General features: G+C 34.3%; 1 protein-coding gene across 1 annotated transcript; it reads left to right on the top strand.

Moving 5' to 3' along the window:
- The first annotated feature begins 999 nt into the window (after positions 1–999).
- On the top strand, positions 1,000–3,569 carry LOC131658459 (cation/H(+) antiporter 14-like). Its single transcript, XM_058927751.1, has 3 exons — positions 1,000–1,242; positions 1,332–2,330; positions 2,451–3,569. The coding sequence occupies exons 1-3, from the start codon at positions 1,000–1,002 to the stop codon at positions 3,567–3,569; spliced, it is 2,361 nt and encodes a 786-aa protein (XP_058783734.1).
- Positions 3,570–15,963: the final 12,394 nt, after the last annotated feature.

Consider the following 15,963-nt stretch of genomic DNA (forward strand, 5'->3'; position numbering starts at 1 on the left):
TTGGATTTGAAATGAAAATATTTGAGATCTTTGGGTAGAACCTATAGTATAGAAGATGGTGGAAATCGACTTAGGTAGTTTGGACATGTAGAGGTAAGACTTGTAAATTCTATTGTAAGGAGAGTAGATCATATGGAGATAAGTCAAAGAACTAGAGGAAGATGAGGGCCTAGAAATACTATAAGAGAAGTTATTTATAAAGATATTAAGACTTACATTCTCTCTCATCATTTCTATAACCAACAACCAATTATAATTTTTTTTACATCTTCCAAAGCACTTTATTTCAAGAAAATCATAAGTCAAATGATTGTGTTTTTACTTTTCTTAATAAATGTGATTTTGTTTTTTTCTCTTATAATTTGGGACGGAGGGAGTATCATACACGTCGATCCATGCATCTAAAAAATTCATGACCTGAAATAGAATCTACTTTCATGTATTCAATTGTGAATTCACATTGAATACTCAACTTTAAAAGAAACTATAATTAGATGTTTTTTTAAATCTATACATACACTTTTTTTTTCATTTTTATTTATTAAAAGAGTTACATTTTTTTACTTATCTAGTCATAAATGAAATTTGTATTTGCCATTTATTTCTAATATAACATTTGGAAGATTTTTTTTATTGGATTGTTTTAAAGACTTGCAACCTTACTTCACAATAAGTTTGTGTTCTACAAGTTCTCCATGTCATAGAAATATAAAAAATTTCTTACTTATGGTTTTACGTAGTTTCTATCCTATTTTTATTAAAGGAAACAAAAAATAAGAAAATTTTATCTTTGTTAGGAATTCCTATATTTAGCTACTCAACTTTATCGGATACAAATAATTGTTACTTTGCAACCATTAAGCTTCTAACTTCCTTCTTCACCCATGATCAAAATTGTTTTAATTCTCTATAGTAAATTTTCACTGTTCTTATTTAGGTTTGAGGGTATCTTTTTGGTTAATCATTTAGATGATTATCTTTCATTAATCAAAAGAAAATATGGAAGAAGCAAAAATTAAAAGACTAGATCAATTGACTTCATATGGAATGATTGATAATACAAAATTAGCTTGTCAATACATTGCATTAGACGCAAACAAGGGTGTGTGGTATGGAGATAATCCCCTTAATGCAACCACATCCGTTCTAGTAGTTCAACTTATTATTATGTTCTGTCTTAGTAGATTTACCCATTTCTTGTTAAGCCCTTTCCATCAAACTCTTCTCATTGCACAAATTATGGTAATGTTATTCCTTCAAACATAATTAACATATATGGTTTATCTACCCTTTTTCACCATCATTGTATTAATAATTTTTTATCTTACCAGGCTGGTATTATAGTTGGTCCATTACTGTTAGGTCGACACAATAAAAGTTTTGAGATGTTATTTCCAGCTGCAAGCATAATGATACTTTCAACATTTGCAGAATTCGGAATGATTATTTATTTCTTTAAGGTGGGAGTGCAAATAAATTATAAGCAAATCATGAGGATTGAAAAACGTGCAATAATAATTGGAGTTTTTGGCCATATATCTGCTATAGTATTTGGATTTTTAGTTTTAAATACTGTTGAAATGATATCACCTTTAGGACCTGAAAAACATGGTATTCCAAGTTTAATATTTTTTGGGTCATTAACCTCAGTTCCAGTTATAAGTAACTTGTTAAGTGAAATGAACATTCTAAGTTCAGAAATTGGAAGAATGGCATTATCAACATCAATGGTTAGTGATGTATGTATGTTGATAATGTATTTTATCATACTAACTGGACTTAAAGTTATGCAAGACAAATCATATCAAAATATTTTAGAGAAGGCTATAACATTTTTTTATTTTGGGTTTGTATATTATTTTTTAAGACCACTGGTTATATGGATATCTAACCGTGATCGGAAGGGAAGTCACATGACGCAAGGCCATTTCTTGTCGATATTATGTATAATTCTGTTTATTGGGTTCTCTGGAATGATTGTGGGACAACCTACTTTTATGATTGCCTTTTGGTTCGGTGTGATTTTGCCTGATGGTCCTCCTTTAGGTTCTATTTTGGCTGAAAAACTTGATATCATTGGTTCTACTTTGATCGTACCGGCTTATTGTACTATTAGTGGTTTAAGGACAAGTGTTCCTAAAATAGTAGGGTCAAAAACATGTTACATGGAGGTTGTTATAATTGCAGTGTACGTGGGAAAGTTTGTTGGAACCATATTACCATCACTTCATTTTCATATTGAATTTTGGGATTCTTTTGCTTTGGCTCTAATCATGTGTTGCAAAGGTCTAATGGATCTTTGTATGTTCAACAAATTATTATATAGTAAGGTACTTCCTTTCTTCGTATCTGAATATATGACTCTTTTTCATATTTATTTATTTATCTTCGTAACATAAATTTTTATAAATATTATGATTGAAAAATAAACTAGTTATTTGTATTAACAGGATATAGGTGAACTTCCATTCACACTAATGATATATACAATGGTGGCGATAACAGGATCTGCGACTTTAATTGTTTATTACATATATGACCCTTCAAGGAGATACAAAACCTATATGAGAAGAACAATTAAAGACTCTGAAAGAGATTTTGATTTCAGAGTACTTGTATGCATTCACAATGAAGAAAATGTTTATCCAATGATTAACCTTCTTCAAGCCACAAATCCTACAAACACTTCACCTATTTCAGTCTTTGTTCTACATCTCATGGAATTATCAGGCAGAGCAGCTTCAATTAGTACAAAAAATGAGTATGCTCATAACTCAAATGCTTATAAAGATACCTCAACTCAAAATGTGAGCAATGTGTTTAATAAGTTTCTTTTACATAACAAAGAATGTGTCACATTGCAACTTTTTACAGCAATTGCACCATATTCTAGCATGCATGATGATATATGTTACATGGCAATGGATACAAAATCAAACATTTTGATTGTGCCATTTCACAAACAATTGTCAATGAATGGAAATGTTGAAGTTTCCAATGCTTCAATTAGGTTTGTGAACCAAAGAGTACTAAACAAAGCTCCATGTTCAATTGGTGTCTTAATCGACCGAAGCCAAATGAGTGGAAATTTAGTAGTTATACACAAAAAATGTTTTTGTAAAATTGCTATGATATTCTTAGGAGGCGCTGATGATCAAGAGGCGTTGGCTTGTGGTATGCGTATCGCCAAACATCCGAATGTAAGACTCACTGTGATTTGGGTGAGATTCAAAAGGCAACAAAAAAATTATAACGTAAAGAGTCCTTATATTGATATGATGGAACATATAAGGTATACAAGTAACCTTAAAGACAAGGTTTATTTTAAGGAGGAAGTTGTAGAAGATGGTGAAGGAACAACACAAGTCATTCGTATGATGGGAAATGATTTTAATTTAGTTATAGTTGGTAGACATCATATACCAAATTCGCCATGTACTTTGGGATTGACAGAATGGTGTGAACTTCCTGAGCTTGGGCCTATCGGGAACCTCTTAGCAACATCAGATTTTACATTTTCTATTTTAGTTGTGCAACAACAACCCTTTGATAATGAACATTTTAGATAAAAAAATCATGTGTATATATGCCAATAAAGAATACAAAGTTATATCTTTGTTGCTTCTTAACTCTAAAATATTTGTTTATAAAATACTTTTAGTCATAGTCTTTGTGACTAATATTACTTGCATTCACCATCAGATCTATTGCGATTGATTAATGTGCAGCGTGTATGAGTGGAATAAATTTAAGAATATTGATCTTGACTCATCATAATAAAATCTAGATTAAGACATGGACGATGCGCAGGATTGTAGATGTCCTACTCTGTGATTGTTTTACTAAATAAGTTTTGATATTTCCTAGTATAAAAGCTTTATAATTGAGAAAAATATATAAATTCCAACACAAATAAAAAGTAAAAATTAATAAATTGACTAAATCATGAAGATGAATACTTTTAAATTTTTATTGTAACAACAAATTACTCTTTTTTATTCTCTTAAAAGGAAAATTTTCCACCTAGGGTTTAAAAAAGTAAAAAAAAAAATCGAATGCGCAAAAAGGACGATAACATAAAAGAGAGCTAATAAGAATATTCACAAAAGTTGTTCACAAAACACAATCATTCTAAAGGGATAAAGTTTCATACATTAAAAATATAAAGAATGTTTATCAGAAGGATTTTAAAAATCGTAATTTATCCAAGCCAGCTCAGGAGGATCTCGCGAGTATTATGGGAGTTCGACATGTGTTAGGAACGGGACAGAATCTAGGTTTACCTTCTATGATTGGTAGAAGCAAGCATGCTACATTCTCTTAAATTAAGGATAGAATCTGGAATAAGATTAATTCTTGGAAAGGAAGGTCTCTATCTAAAGCGGGTAAGGAAGATATGATCAAATTTGTCCTGCAGAATATTCGTTCATACATTATGAGCTCTATATTCTACCAGAGACGGTAATCAATGACATTGAAAGAATTTTGAATGCATTTTGGTGTGGAGGTGGGAAATATGGTGGAGGAATACGGTGGATGACATGGGAAAAGTTATCCTGTTCTAAGGAGAAGGGAGGTTTAGGCTTTCAGGACTTTAAAGCATTTAACATGGCCATGGTCGATAAGCAAGGTTGGTCCTTACTCTAAAAAACATATGCGCTTGTATCTAGAATTTTCAAAGCAAGGTACTTCCCTAATAATTCCTTCTTAGACTCTTGTTTATAACCCGAGTTTTGTTTGGAGGAGTATTTGGAAATCTTGGGAGGTACTAACTCTAGGGTGCATGTGCAGTATTGGTGATGGTAGCCATATTAGGCTTATGCAGGAACCTTGGCCTCGTAGGGGTAGTGATGATAGTTTAGGAGGTCCGTAGCAAAAAGAGGTTTACCATATTTCTGTAAAAAAATCCTATGATGACTACTGCGAAACAATGGGATATAGGTGTCATAAGAAATCTTTTCAACGCGGTGGGTGAAATTCTGGTATCAGATATAAGATGTCGAATGAAATGTCACGACACAATATATGAGCACTATAACAATTATGAACAAGTATATGACAGCAGATAAAATAGGGCAAAAAGTAAAGAACACAACAATATGTTGATCTAGTTCGGAAACAACCTTCCTACTCTGGGGGCTACCTGTCATACCCCAAAATTTGCCCACCTCGTTTCTGACATTTAAATTATCTTTAAACTTGGGCTTTATACACTTTTTGGTTTATTTACACTAACCTTTTAATATTAATTTATTTTGCTTTACTGTAAATTAGTTGTATAACAAATATTTGCCTACATTTCATACACTTCCAATTGTCTCTCTATTTTGAATAAATAAAATAGTACCATTGGTAATGAATAAAACTTGCAAGTGTATAAGATCGTGGGTTCGATCCTTTTTTTTCTTCTTTTGTGGCTTTTCCCTTTATATAGTTTTTAGTGATTAATTGGCATTTATTATACTATTATTATTCTATTTATTTTCTTACGATCAAAACTTGTTAGAACAAGAAATGTTCTAATCAATATTCTTAGTTTTGATGATAACATTATGTATGAATTTTGTATAAGGCAATGTGGTGTTCTAATCCTTTAAGTTTTCCATTTTAGGAAATATATAAAGAGTATGCACAAATCAGCGTTCAAAAGCACTGACCCACAAAGTTCTGGATGGCTTCATCAGAACATGGTCTGGAAAGACATTAGAAGATAGTCCTGCAGAATCAGAACATGAACTGGAAAGCATCAGAAGAATGGCAGTCAGAAGAACAAGCTCTGAAGCTCTGAGGGTATCACGCTCAAAGCTCTTCAAAGTTAGAAGACAGAAGATGCTCTGCACCAAAGCTGATGACTCTGATTTCAAACGTTGTTATCTACAAATCTGAGTCCAGAAGAAAGTACAAGATGAAAGGTTGTAACGTCAAATCTCTGACTGACAAAAGGAACGTTAGAAGCTACAAAAGGCAAAGTCAGTAAAAGCAGCAAAAGCATGGCTCGAGGGAGTTGACAAAAGTTTGAAACATTAAATGCAGCATTGTACTATTCACGTAAAGCATTAAATGCATCCCAACGGTCATTTCCTCTCAAACGCCTGTATATAGAAGTTCTAATCAGAAGCAACATACAACACTTGCGCAAAACTTACAAAAACGCTGTCAAATTCAAAAGCAAAAGAACTTCATCTTCAACCTCACAAACTTTGTAATATCTTAGTGAGTGTTAAGAATTAGAACTTAAGAGAAATATCACAGTTGTGATTACAACTTTATTAGAAGCAAATCTAAACTCTTGTAAACATTTATTTTACATTGATTGTAAAAGGATTCCTAGAGTGATCAAGTTGTGATCTGTAGACTCTAGAAGACTTAGAGGGTATCTAAGTGGAAAACCATTGTAATCAGTTGGATTAGTGGATTAAATCCTCAGTTGAGGTAAATCACTCTAAAGGGGTGGACTGAAGTAGTTTGGTTAACAAGGATAAAAATCATTGTGTTGATTATTTTTATCTTCCAAGTTTTTTAGTTACACTTATTCAATCCCCCTTTTCTAAGTGTTTTTCTATCCTTCAAAACTATCATTAATATTAATTTGATTTTTCTTAATATCTCATTGTTAGTACTATTTTTACTTACCATTTCTATTATTGTATAATTAATATTAGTAGGGTTAAATGACTTTTACCCCCTGTCATATAGGCGTGCTTTGATTTACCAGCTAAAAAAAATTTAAACCAAACCTTAAACAAATAAAGATTTCATTATTAAAGCCCATGTTCCATTTTTTTGGCATAGATTCTTAGAATCTTGCCTATGTGGACAAAAATAATGTGCTGGCTGTGTATTTGCTGCACACGTGACATTTTATATTTGTTAAGGTCTGTTTTTTTTTTAAAAAAATTAAGAGGGTAAATCAAAACACGCATATATGGCAGGGGTAAAAGTCATTCATCCTTTATTAGTATTGTATTTTGCCTACTTATCATGTTGCTATTTATTTGTATCATTATATTCCCTTTTTGTCTATTTTTTACTAAAATCATGCCATGTGTATAAGTCTGAAAAAGAGTGCTGGAAAAGTGGATTGAAGTATCTAAAATTAAAATCCAAAAGAGTCACCATTCATATCAAATATTCATCAATTTTAATCAGCATTTAAAATTTACCAAAATCAAATCAAAATTTTCAAAATTCCATGTCACAAAAGAAATCCCATCGTCTGACTTCATGATTCAGTCATAGTTAAATGACACATAACCTTTCGAAACTTGAGCTTCAAGTTCACCAATCTAAATCGAATCATAAAAATCACATCCAAAATTTCTTTAACATGACAAATCAACATTAAATTTCCAACATACAAATCTCACTATAAAAACATATGGAAGGGGAGGATTAAAGGGGGGAGGAAAAAACAAAAAAAAAACTTCATATAATCCACCACCCTTAAACTTTCAGTCGGTTACTAACCATCTACAGAGACCATCATGTAAATATCCAATACTCCATGAACCTTTAAAGTACACAAATCAAAATCAACATAGTTGGAGAGAAGGCAAATCGAAACTCAAATCAAAATAAGAAGAAAGAACGAAGTGTTTCAACGAGATCGTAACACCGCCAGAAAATGCTCACGGGCTCCATCATCTCCGTCAGTGCTCATCTCAGCCACCGCTGGGATCGCCTACGCAACCTCGAAGAAAATACTGTCGCCAGTACAATCTCTAATTTTAAGTTGCAGATACATACATCATTTTTTAAGATTTGTTAGATCCATTACTTGTGTAGTTTCACAATTTATTTGAGATTTGAAAATTGAAACCTTGAGTTTAAATTTTGAGAGAGAAGTTTCTTTTTTCGATTTCCATGAAAAATTGCTTTATGTGTTTGCTCTGTTAAAACGAAAATTGCATGTGAGAGTAGGGGTGGAAATAGGCTGGGTCGAGCTAGGCTTTGCCAAGCCTGAGCCTGGCCTGGCAAAAAAACTGAAGCTTAAGCCTGTCGTAGGCTTATTTTTAGGCCTAAGTCTGGCCTTTTCGAAGATCTGGTTAGCCTGTTAGCCTACATAAAAGCCTATTTGTTTTAGACATATGTAAATAAAAATTTAAAATAATGTTTAAATAGACTAACTAACTAACTAAAAAAGAAAAAGACTAAAAATTTGTTTGCATTGACTTATTTTAACTTACCTATTAACATTAATTCTGTCAGACTATTTGTTTAAGAGAACTTATAAAAACAATGTTCATCACGTATTTTCATCTTATTTTCATAAGGTCTTCAAGATAATTAAGTTTTATTTATGTATTTTAATTCAAAGTACAAAACATAACATAATGATAATAAAAAATTATTCATATTTATTTAAATAGGTCGGCCTGGTAGGCTTTAAAGGCTTTGTTTAGGGCCTGAGGCCTAGCCTTTTTAACTATATAGACTTATAAAAAAGCCTAGGCCTTCTCTATTTAAAAAATATATGTGGCCTGGCTTGAGCCTTTATAGGCTAGCCTATAAGCCCCTATTATCGCCCTAGCCTATTTCCACCCCTAGGTGAGAGGATAGAGTATAATACATTGGCCTTTTCTCTTTAGTGTTGAAAAATAAGGTTTAAAAAAATATTAAAAAATAATAATTAATTTTGTTTATTTTTTAATGAAACTTTTTCTAAGGATACCTTTTCAAGTCTAATTTTATTGCTAATAAAAATCAAACAAAAAACACAAAAAAAATATTGTCCCTTTTTATTTAATCAAAGAAAATTATTAACTCGTACATATTTATTCTCCTGATTTAAATTCGAATACGCAATATTAAGCATTTTCTTTATTAATCAAATTAATTCAACCTTCCACGAATAATACGACGACGAGTGAATGATAATTTCACTACATCTTCGAATTGGTCGACTGCTAATGTCGTACCAATCAAATTATTCAAAATCAAACAATTAATAAATTCAATTTTTTTTATAAATATGGATTAAACGGGTGAATGTAAAATTTAATTCGTTTGAGTAATCAAAGACTTAGCGCACGCTATGTCAAAATGATTATTCTCTTTCGCGAAATAATTTAATTCTAACACTTTAACGAATAAATGATGAGATGAATATTTATTTCATCTCGGTTTCAAATTGGTCGACTCTCTATGTCGCACCTATCAACTATCAAAAACATAATTAAAAATTCAAAATACAACTATTCTAATCCAATTAAAATTCTTAATCAATTATCTAAATATAAAAACACAAAAAACAAGGGATTATATGTAAATTGTAAATTTGTTCCTTTTAACTACGAATCTACATAAACTGCGAATTGCGTACACTTTAAAACACCATAACATTTCAAATATAAATATAAATAAATACATATAATCCTATAAAATAACATCAACAAACATTTCGAACTACGTTGACTCAGATCCTCAAATAAGGAGGTGCTTATGCATTCGGACAACCGGAACGAGTCCCTTTTTTCTAAAACTTAATCTATCTGTAGGTTTAAGATATATTCTTTACCCTACTATTTACTGTGAACTTTAACTATAAACTATTTACCCTAAATATTACACGAGAGACATTGTAAATTAAGGGTGCCTAACACCTTCCCTTAATCCTAATTTCTCACCTTACCTAGAAATATCTCTTAATTAGGTTTTTCTCTCATATTTTCCCTTATCCTTAGGATATAATAAATATAGGTGGTGACTTTGTAATTTAAGTTATAATAAACTTAAAATTTAAAGCTACAACATTCCTTTTGATATTAGTGGCAATGATATTGTCTGAGTCCTTGCAAGATTCCTTCAAAGCTACAATCACATCAGTTGTAGTAGATGGCTTATTCTCAATAGATGTTAGGACAATATTTGCGACAAGGCAGACTCTTGCTTACAAATAGCATTCGTGCTTAGAAAGATTCCAGGATACTGATGGAGAATAATCCCACAGATCAAGGAAGGAAACACAATAGGCATCTTGGTGGCGTTGGTTGCAGCATGTCTTACTGTCTGATCAAAGATATAAGTACCATAGTCGAAGTTAGTTTTGGTACCTATAGTATAAAGAAACTTTCCCAACCTAACTGACATTGTTGATGTATGATTGGTGGGGACCCAATTGGCAGCTCCAATCCTGTGCAGAATGGCATATTTTACACTAAGTTAACCAGCAGACAGTTTTCCTCTCATAGGCTAAGCAGTGACCTGAATTGCAATAATCTCCATGCAGACTTGATTGTCAGTCACCTCTAGATCACAACTTTCTTCATCACTCCTTTCCATGAACCTATTGATCACGCTTGGGGAGAAGAGCACACATTTACTCCTTCTGTTTCTTCAATTATGTGGGGCATTCATCTTTGACATGTCCAACTCCTTCACATTTAGGACATTATATACCCTTTTCTTGATGATACTTTTCTTCTTCCCTTCTTATTTCAAGATCATTTGCCTTGAGAATGTTAAAGGAATTGTTCTGAGCATTTGATTTTGGGTTCCTTTCCATCTACTTCGTTACCAGGTTAATTTGTCTTCCAAGCATGACTATAGCATTGGCTATTCCTTCCTTTGTACTTAGATTACATTCCTCATGTCCATATTTAGAGTTGGCTACAAATGTTATGCTTTTGTTTTCCTTTTCATACCTTTTATTGATGCTCATTTCAAACGTTTGAAAGGATCCAACCAGCTCATCCAATTTTAACAGGTTGATGTCTTGGGCTTCTTATTTGGCAGTGACCTTCATATCAAAACTCTTAGGAAGGGATCTCAACATCTTTGTCACCAGTTTGTCTTCTGGCATTTTTTCTCCCAAGGCACTAGATGCGTTTGCTATCTCAAGGACATTCATATAAAAATCATGGATACTTTTACCTTCCTTAATCCTTAGATTCTCGAATTGGGTGGTGAGTAGTTGAAGCCTTGACATCTTCACTCTAGAAGTGCCTTCATGAGAATTTTTAGAATTTCCCAAGCATATTTAGCAACTTCACATGTGTTTACTAGACTGAATTTGTTCTTTTCAATTCCATTGAATATAGCATTCAATGATTTAGAGTTTCCAAGAGCAAGATTATCCTCTTCATCATTCCAATCTTCTTCAGGTTTCAGAGTAGAGGTGGGTTGTTTATTTGCGTCCTACCAAACAGGATGTTTCCACCCTTTTACAATGGCTTTCCAAGCTTTGTTGTCCAAAGCTTTTATGAAGGCTACCATATGTGGTTTCCAGTAGTCATAATTGCTTCCAGTCATAACAGGTGGTTTGTTCGCAAACCCTCCTTCCTTGTCCATAGTACCAGAAAGTATCTTCCCTGGATCTCACCCAGATGCAGAGCAGGATGTCTAGTCTGATACCAATTGAATTTCTGGTATTAGATATAAGATGTCGGATGAGATGTCACGTCACAATATCTGAGAACTATTATAGTTATGAACATGTATATGATAGCAGATAAAATAGTGTAGAAAGTAAAGAACACAGAGATATGTTGACCCAGTTCAGAAACAACCTTCATACTCTAGGGGCTACCAAGATAGGGATAAAATCAATATTTGATAGTATCAATTAGAAGTCAAACTCACTGTTTACACTTCTCACTTAATCACTATCCTTCCTATGACTTCTACCTAAGACTCCCCTAGGTATGAGGCCCTCCTAAAATCCCTTTAATCACAGAACCCCTGTGACAACTTAACAAAACAAACAAAAACCGAAGAACACACTCTTCAAAGACATAAGATCATCACTTGCTTAAAATCTCATGGATGATCAACAAGGATCAACAAATTACAACTTAAAGAAACTACTCCACCTCTAGTATCAAACTGATACAGGAGAGGATTACAATGGACTCATAAACCTAATTACTAGGTAAAACAAAACTCAGAGTCCTTAACAAAAGCCACGACACAATTAGGATTGTGTATCCCTTAAATAGAAATAGCAGCATCAGCAGACAAGCAAGCATGGGCTTGGGCCAACAAATAGGGTTCAAAAGTAACCCATAATAACTTCAATCAGTAAGGTTATGATTATTCCACTAATGCTGGAATAACTTGAGAAGATTCCTCCAGAGATTAAGCAAACGAACCTGACACAAATAAAACCCTAAAATAGGAATAATCAAACAGATCATATTTAAAGACAAGATGTCAAGACATCTGTTTTGACATCTGCAAAAACATGTTGATAAAATGTTTTACCATAACTGTTGCCAACATACAGAAACAACAAACTCCCCCTTTCGAAATTGTTTTGGCTAAAACATTATCAGCACACAGGCACAACCAGTTATGCAGAACACGAGACTGGGCTCCCCCTGAACTTTAGCTAATTAAGAGAACTAATATTCAACATGCACCCCCTTTTAAATAAAAATATGCCAAACAAACAATACTAAGAAATAGAAAGGTACAATACAATCAACCAGAAGCTACAGACATAACACTTGTCATTACAAGCCAGAGACCAAAAACAAGAACTAAGAAAATTGAGCATCCTCATCAGATCCAGAGCCAGAGACACTATCATCATCTTCAATATTGTTTTTACCCGTCCCTTCTCCTAAAGCCTGTTCAAGACTCTTGATTAATTGTTCAGTGGCAACCTTCCTTTTGATACTAGTGGCAATGATATTTCCAAGTCCTTGCAAGATTCCTTCAAAGCTACAATCACATCAGGTGTGATAGAAGGCTTCTTCTCAATAGATGTCAGGACAATATCTGCGACATGTTTACCAGCAAACAATTTTTTATGGAGAGACAAGGCAGACTCTCGCTTACAAATAGCATCTGTGCTTAGCAAGATTCCATGATTATGATGGAGAATAATCCCACAGATCAAGGAAGGAAATGCAATAGGCATCTTGGTGGCGTTGGTTGCAACATGTCTTACTATCTGATTAAAGATATAAGTACCATAGCCGAAGCTAGTTTTGGTACCTATAGTATAAAGAAAATTTCCCAGCCCAACTGACACTATTGATGTATGATTGGTGGGGACCTAACTGGCAGCTCCAATCCTATGCATAATGACATATTTTACACTAAGTTGACTAGCAGACAGTTTTCCTCTCATAGGCCAAGCAGTGACCTGATTTGCAGTAATCTCCTTGCAGACTTGATTGTCGGTCACCTCCAGATCACAACTTTCTTCATCACTCCTTTCCATGAACCTATTGATCACGCTTGGGGAGAAGAGCACATATTTACCCCTTACATATATTTTTCTGAAATTCTGACTTTCAGGGTCAGCACAGTCCGCAGGAATGTTTAAAATAAACTCTTAACTAGAATCTCATAACACTTCGAAAAATCAGCAACAGTTTTCATAAGTGATCGGTCACCAATTTGTATGGTGTTTTCATCAATCTCTTGGCATAAATCTCGTCAATTCGGTAACACAATGGCCCGTCTTTTATAGTTTTCGTTCTAGGTTTATGCGTTTAAGTCCATGAGAAGAATGCAGGGCTGAACAAAGATGAATTGAAGAAAAAGTGAAGATTTGGTGCATACAGTGGCCTGACACGGGTACCAGTGTCACAGGACACGGCCAGTGTCAGGAAGCAGGAGAAGAAACAAAAGAATGGAGAAATCAGTGGCCTGACACGGGTACCCGTGTCACGTGACACTGCCCGTGTCAGGAAGCCTGGGGGGAAATTTTGAAAATAACATGGACAGAGGGCCAACACGGGTGCCCGTGTCACAGGACACGGCCCGTGTTGGCAGGCGCGAGCAATTTTTCCAATTTTCTATTTTTTAGGGCTCCGAGTTCATTAAGGGTAGAGTGGACTTTTCGCACGTTTTGAACTTGAATCAGCAGTACTAAAACCTAATTCTGAGAAGGATTGAGGAGGTTGGATCATATTGGAGATTTTCTACGAAGGAGAGAAGAGCAATCAAGGGTTTGGAAAAGGGAGATCTTCAAGAGCGGAAGCAATTGAAGATTGAAGAAATCCTCATCTCTTGTAATGTTTACGATTACCTTTGTTGTTTTCTTAATTACTATGAGTAGCTAAACATCTTTATGGTAGGGGGATGTCCCTGAATTGCTAGTATGTAATGAATCGAATTACCGTTATTTTATGATTTTGAAGTTTTATGAGTTAAGTTTATATTCAAAGTGTCTAATGCTTTTATCTATTGGAAAATAGATTCTTGATTTACGGTTAACGTTAGGTCGGACAAACCACGTTAATGCTTTTTGAATTATAACACTATTAGTGAATCGCTTAGGAATAAGGGTTTAACTATTGTGATCATCCATTCTTGATTACATGAACATGGTTCGTGGTACAAAGTTAGGTTGTTAAGGAATTAAAACATAATTTATGTACCATATGATTTTCCGCTAAGGAATTAGGGAAAATAACTATTAAGAATTGTTACTTACTCATACAAACGAATCCTTCATGAAATAGCGGTCATACGAATTACAAGGCGGTTCATACATCTACCCTAGCATGTTTTCTCTTATTTTATTACAAAATCTCGTTTTTAAATATTGCTTATTTCAACTTAGTTTAATCTTTAACAAACCAATCAAAACAACCCCATGTGCTTTTTGTTCAATTGAATTACTGTCAAAACTTATATTGCCACAGCAGTCCTTGTGATCGATACTTGGATAACTTCCACTTTAATAACTACATCGGTAGAAAATAGTACACTTGCTATTTTACCGGTCAAGTTTTTGGCGCCGTTGCCGGGGACTGCCAAGCTATAAGCCGAACTTTAAGTCAATTGAAATTTTGTTGCTCTGCGACCAAAATTTTATTTTTATCCGTTATTTTAATTTCATTGCAGTTTTGTATCTGTTCTAACTGTTGTCTAACTGTTTATGCGAGGTCAGACCTCAGCTAAATTTTCCTTTGACACAGAACCAGAAAGAGCTCTGCACGAGAGACGCCGCAAGGCAAGAATTGAAAGACTGGCAGCACCAAGTGCAAGTCTTAGTGTTCCACATCAGGAAAGCGACGACGAAGTGTCTGTGCATTCGGAGCACAGCGACTCTGACTTTGACAGGGAGGTAGTTCAGGAACCAGTTAACATGGCTGGAAATCAACCTCCTGCAGAGAGATTGTTAGGGGACTATGGAGGGGCAAACGCTCACCCCAACCGGATGACTATTGTTAATCAACCCGTGAATGTGGCACATTTTCAATTGCATCCATCCACCATTCGCCAGTTAGAGGGCAAGCCGTTCTCCGGAAGAATAAACGAGGATGCAAATAAGCATCTTCAGAGATTTCTCACTACGACAACTTCGTTGAAGATCGAAGGTCATTCAGAGGAAGCCAAGAGACTTGTTATGTTCCCGTTTACACTTACTGATGACGCAGAGGAGTGGTTTTACTCACTTCCGGCTGCAAGTATCACGACATGGCAAGAGATGGAAACGGCATTCCTCAATGAATATTTTCCTGCGTCGGTGTTTATCCGAAAAAGATACGATATTGTCAATTTCAAACAAAAAGAGGGGGAATCATTGGGGGATGCATACAAGAGGTTCAAAAGGTGTTTGACTGCATGTCCTACTCATAACATGGACGCTACCGAGCAGATGCAGAATTTCGTAAATGGGTTGCGACTCAAGACAAAGCAGCTTATTGATACCGCTGCTGGTGGTTCAACCAATTTTGCTACAGCCACAGTTATGAAAAGGATCATAGAGGCAATTGCTGCTAATGAGTATCTTGAATTGTATGATCGAACCATGAGCCAACCGGAGGGAAAAATTGATTTGAAGTTACCAGAACAAGTTGTGAAAATGGAAGACCAAATTGCAGCTGAAGTCAAGAGAAGACTCAAGAAGATGACTGTTGAGACTCAAACTGTGGCTCAAGTTCAACCGGCTCAGACGGTCAGTTGTGAGATTTGTAATGGTCCTCACCAAACTGTGTATTGTTTTGCAACTCCTCAACAAATTAAAGAAATCAAGTTCTTGAAGCAGAACAATCCTTATTC

This window comes from Vicia villosa, linkage group LG3 (genome assembly GCF_029867415.1).
Source record: "Vicia villosa cultivar HV-30 ecotype Madison, WI linkage group LG3, Vvil1.0, whole genome shotgun sequence".
Classification (NCBI taxonomy): domain Eukaryota; kingdom Viridiplantae; phylum Streptophyta; class Magnoliopsida; order Fabales; family Fabaceae; genus Vicia; species Vicia villosa.